The sequence below is a fragment of the Rhagoletis zephyria genome, unplaced genomic scaffold, assembly GCF_001687245.7.
Source record: "Rhagoletis zephyria isolate East Lansing unplaced genomic scaffold, Rhagoletis_zephyria_1.1 Rzeph_scaffold_01423, whole genome shotgun sequence".
Lineage (NCBI taxonomy): Eukaryota > Metazoa > Arthropoda > Insecta > Diptera > Tephritidae > Rhagoletis > Rhagoletis zephyria.
Window position 1 is genome coordinate 122,798 of NW_016158507.1, and position 5,468 is coordinate 128,265.

Below are 5,468 nucleotides of genomic sequence, written 5' to 3' on the forward strand. Positions count from 1 at the left end.
AATAAGGGTGACACGGGAATCGGGACAGTATGTATCTCGATAGGTCTCAAAAACTCGACAAATTTAAAAAACTTTATAAATTTAGATAACTCGGTACATTTCAGTAAGTCCATAAATTTCGACAACTCGATACGTATTGATAGCTCAATGAATTTTAAAAGCACAAAAATTCGATAAATGGAAAAGATTAAATAACTCTACAAGTTTCCAGAACTAGATAAATTGCGATAACTAAAAAACTTACTTAAGTCGATGTATATCGATAACTCGATTTTTCTAGCTTCATAAATTTCCATATCTATCGACAAATTTCAACAACTTTCTCAAAGACACTCTCGAAAGTCGATAAAACTTGATAAAACCATAAATAGTGATATGATAACTCTATAATTTCATGTAATTTTATAAATTTCGATAAGCCGATATAATTTGAAAATTCCAAAAACTTCAATGTCGGTTTATTACAAATTTCGATAACTACAAAAAAATTCGATAAACCATTAAATATCGATAACTCATACAACGCGACTACTCGATAAATTTCTTTAACTCAACAAACTTAAATAACTAATAATTTTGATTAACTTAAGTTCGATAATCCGATAAATTTTTGTAACTCGAAAACGTTCGATACAATTCGAAAATAAAGTTTATAGGTTTCGATAAATTTCGATAACTTAATAAACATTGATTTATTTCAATATTTCGATGCATTCCCATAACTTAATAAACATGGATTATCCGATAAATATCGAAAACTATAAACTTCGGTGATAAGAATCTTGATGTTATCGAAAACTTTAAATGAATTTTCTTACACTTTCATGTACCCTAATTCTTATGTATATTATTAGTGTTTTCATTTGGGACTTTATCTTCCATTTTGTCTTCATCATTTCGTTTTTCATCTTCACATTCAACTTTATTACAAAGCTGCAGTTCAAATACGAAGTAAAACGAAATGCGAAAGTAACTCAAATTGAACACGTTGCAACAACAACTATGTATACACACTACGGAAATTTTTTCAACGACAATTTTGGTCGTAATTTTCAAACAATTTTTAAAGTTTAATTTCACCCCACACTGTAACTTACATATTTACGTCACCGTACATACATTGCATGCAAGCAAGTAAAGCTCTTGCGCGGCTTAAAATGAACGAACTACCAAATGTGCCGGCGACGTTTGTGGCTGCCTCTAGATGACAGCAGCGCGACGAATTGGGAGGATCATCGATCGCTTGGCTAGCAAATAATTCAAAGCTGATGAAGTGGATCCAAAGCACTAATTTCATTGTGGTTGCATCTTTGTCGTCAGCATCGTAATCAACGCATTATCCAAGGCCAGTCACTTGAGAGCCGAGTTTGTGGTCGGCAGAGAAAACGGTGAGCGAGTGTGTGTGTGTGCGCCTGCATATTAGCAAGTTCAGAGCTATACACGTGCTCTGTTTGCAGCAACAATAAATCGACGCCACATGCTACATGCTATACTGCATACACCGCATTCACTTCCCCTGCCACTTGCAACAACGTCTCGCATGTTAATCTCCCCACACGCCTGCGCGTGCAAGAGAAAGTCCATAATTCTTTTAGTTTTGAAAGTTTTTTCGGTTTGAGAGAAATTATTTTTCTGACACTTTTGCATGTCGTGCGTCTTGTTGATTGCGTGTTGCACGTAAAGCACATGCCACAAATAAACACATGAGCATAGCTACTTATGATTAAGCAGCCAAGAGCAGCATCCATTCGTGTGGCGAACAGAGCAAAAGCGGAAACTAAGCACTCACCCTCTTCTTGCAGCGAGCGACGAGGCGTTCTTGTGTGTTGCTTATCAATCCTATTACCAACACCATATTAATAATAGTAATAATAACAACAAATGTTGTAGCAACAAAAACAATGCAACAGCAGACATGTCCAATTTTCTCAACATGCAAGCGAATCAACTTCTCCTTATGGCATAGGGAATTTGGCCTCCAACCGATGCTGAGTACTGTGATACCACCACTGACAAACAACACACACACACACAACAACAACAAAAGCAACTACAACATGAACAATAAAAGCGACAACCAATGCAGTCATCACAATTACACAAAAAGGTATGAAATTATACTCCACTACATAGCCATTATTATCGAACGTAGGCTAATGTGGCCGCATAGTTAGTATAAGGAGTAAGGAGTGGAAGGGGGGTAGCAGTAGAGCGAGCTGAAAGTAGAAAAATGGAAACAGATGTTGAAAATCAGAAGCACATTAAACAGCTACAAATAAAAATAGTTGAGGCGGAAATTTTTATTCATTCATTAGATTAAATATTTCGTTGTAGGTTGGTTGCTGGCTGCTGTCACATCGCTGCTGGCGCATTTTAGGGGCATGCCACTTGCACCAAAGCCAAATACAGCAAATAAAGGAAATACTGCACATATGACTTGTATGTTCTACACAAATATTACATATCTACACATCCGTACACTTTTGTCTATTTTCTCTGTTTATTTTGCCCTTTCATGTAGTGCCTTACAAATATTTGTTTGCTTGCCTTGCAACACAGCAGCAAATATTCGCATAATTGAAACAAAATATAACGATGTCTTTGTTTTTTTTTTTTTTTTTGTCTTTGAACCACTAAGTGACTCACCCACTGTGTGCCGATGATGAACGCATGCTCGCAAGTGAGTAATTTTGGTTTTGCTTGGCTACTCACATTGCAATTTATGAAATTGCAGTCTCAAATGTCACCAAATTTTTGGGTAGAAATTTTCGGTAAACAGTTGTTTATTTTGCATGTCTGCTACTAACTTAGTAAGGGTGATGTCAATTGTGGAAGGGGGCCAAGGAGTTATGAGTATTGGGGGTTTTCATATAGCGCACCTTGCACTTATTTTTTTTAGTCAAATGAATATAAAAGTTCCTCGAAAAGCATAGCTAACTCTGAGCTTTAGTAGCAATCGTACGAATGAAGAAGCAAGCTGAAACAAGTAATTAAACAAAATTTTTTTTAAGACAAGCTTTTATTAATGGTTAAAAAGAAAAAAAAACTACATACGTTCTAAATATGAACCACCTATCGGGCAACATTTTTTGTGAAGTTATTTCCATTTATGTAAGTATTACATATACAATACCAAATTTGAAGCATATCGGACCATATATACCGGGTTTTCAAATAACTCTACACCTGCGCCATCTAGCACTTTAATTTATCTCTCTTGTTGCATTGTCGTCGTGTTCTTCACTCAGTTTGAAGTTTCAAGTCTCTAGATCATCGAGAAGTTGGTTAAAATTTTTTAAACTTTAAAAACTTGTACAAAGAATACACTCAGAAAAAGGTTTAGTCATAATTACCAAGATTTGGCTATAGTGACCAAGTGGCATAGTTGGATATGGTGAAATAAATATGGAGTTCACGAAAGTCTGCAATTTACTTGAGACTTCTAGTTAGGACAAATGTGTATTTGTTAATAATTACAAAACGACTACCTTGAGTGGACTGTATTATTAGTTGATAAAATCATTGTTGAGCAAATATAAACAATGCTTTGGTTGATACAAGTTTTCAATTAATTTTGTGAACTTGCTGTAGACTAGTATCAGCTAACCGTTTATTATTGGAAAAAAGTTTCCGTTTGACACAAATAAAAATTTACTCGATGGTTGTTGTGTTTACTTTCTTCTTTTATTTGCATAATATATTAAGCAAAGAAAATACATACATATTTACATAAATAGTTACTAGTGTAAATAATACATACATATGTATATGGTGGTAAGATTTCCTATAAAGAAACGATGAAACAGGAATAGTCGTGCGAAAACCCAGGTCAATATCTGCTAGAAGTGCTGGTTTAAGTATACTGCTTTGCTCTTGGCTAAATAGTTACTTTCAGATTATAATTCACATGAATTATATATCCACTGAGAAACCCCGGTTGGCATCAAACTTTACATTTTTAAATAACTATGCGCACACCGAAACAACTCGCAGCGTTGGCAAAACTGAAATTGAGACAAACAAGCCTGGGCATGTGATAGCACACACTTTTCTTTCTCTACCCAGCGCAGTGATCGGCATGCCATAGCTTACTGAGCGCTCTGTGAACACACGAGTGAGTGTTTTACCCATATACGACTAGCGGTAGCGGAGCAATGATTTCCACACACACAGTCTCATTCATTGAATCGTTTTTATGCAATGGTCGGCATACTAGAACATTCAAACTATTCAATAAGTGGGACTGTGTGCATTGCTCAGCTGGNGGCGCTCTTCGTATGTGAAACACACATGTGCTCAGTGAGGGCTCAGCATTATTTAGGGGTGGCTCACAAGCATGAATATGTTCCGCGCTCAAACCAAATCGTGGTTGCCTCAACTAAGATTTGGTAACTATGACTAAACCATGTGTTGAAAGAAAGATTATCTGTATTTGCAGAGCTTAATGACATCCTTTTATGAACCATACGTTAAGTTGAGTGGAATTTGTAGAAATATGCTTCAAAAAAATATTTATTAGTATTTACCAAACCCTTCGACAAAATTAACGATTTGGTACAACCTAGATGAATATTAGAAGCTTTAATATATCTATTTAGTTATAATTACTAACCCATGGTTATAATTCCCAATCCTTGGTCACAGTTCCCAAATATTGTCAAAATTCGGGANAAGAATGCCACCATCTAAGAAGCCTGATGACGGAGAGCTTAAGCGCAAGAAGTGTGAATCTCTAGCTCAACAAATGCTGTCCATCAATACTTTGCTGACACCTGAATACGTACTGAGTCTTGACGAAGCTGCTGTGGAGGTCAGGCTGGACCAGGTGAATCGCTTGGAAGGGAGATTCGACATTGCACAACCTCATGTGGAGGACGACGACGACGTCGAAGAGATACTCGCAAGATTTACGACACATTACATGGAGGCAAAGATTAAGTTGACCAGACAGTTGCATACTTCTCGTAACGTAGAGGCACATCATTCAACCACGCGGCCAACTGCTGATGGGCCGCCATCATTTGTTTTTGCTCCTCCCAAGCAACGCTTACCTACGCTGCAAATCCCCAAATTCAGCGGCAGTTATGCAGATTGGCCCGACTTCTTTTCTATGTTCAAGACAGTGGTCCACCAGGATGCTGACCTAACCAGAATTGAGAAGTTTCAGCACCTTCGCTCCAGCCTGCGTGATGCTGCTTTAGACACTATACGGTCCCTAGAAATTTGTGACCAAAATTACGATAAGGCGCTTGAGTTGCTAAAAAATCGTTTTGATAATAAACGTCTAAATTTTCAGACTCATGTGAGAACCATTTTTCAGCTGGATAACATCGTTGCCGGTTCAGTGGCAAGCTTGCGTGGGCTGAGTGACAAGCTAAACGCACATCTACGAGTATTGGCAACTTTGGGAACTAAGAATCAAATTGCGGATGGGGTGTTAATCCACTTGGTGTGCCAAAAGTTGGATA

General features: G+C 37.1%; 1 protein-coding gene across 1 annotated transcript; it reads left to right on the forward strand.

The window, feature by feature from the left end:
• Positions 1-4,675: 4,675 nt before the first annotated feature.
• LOC108363971 (uncharacterized) lies at positions 4,676-5,434 on the forward strand (the record flags this gene model as incomplete). Its single annotated transcript, XM_017617511.1, has 1 exon — positions 4,676-5,434. A coding segment is annotated over exon 1 (759 nt), but the record flags the coding sequence as incomplete, so codon positions are not given.
• Positions 5,435-5,468: the final 34 nt, after the last annotated feature.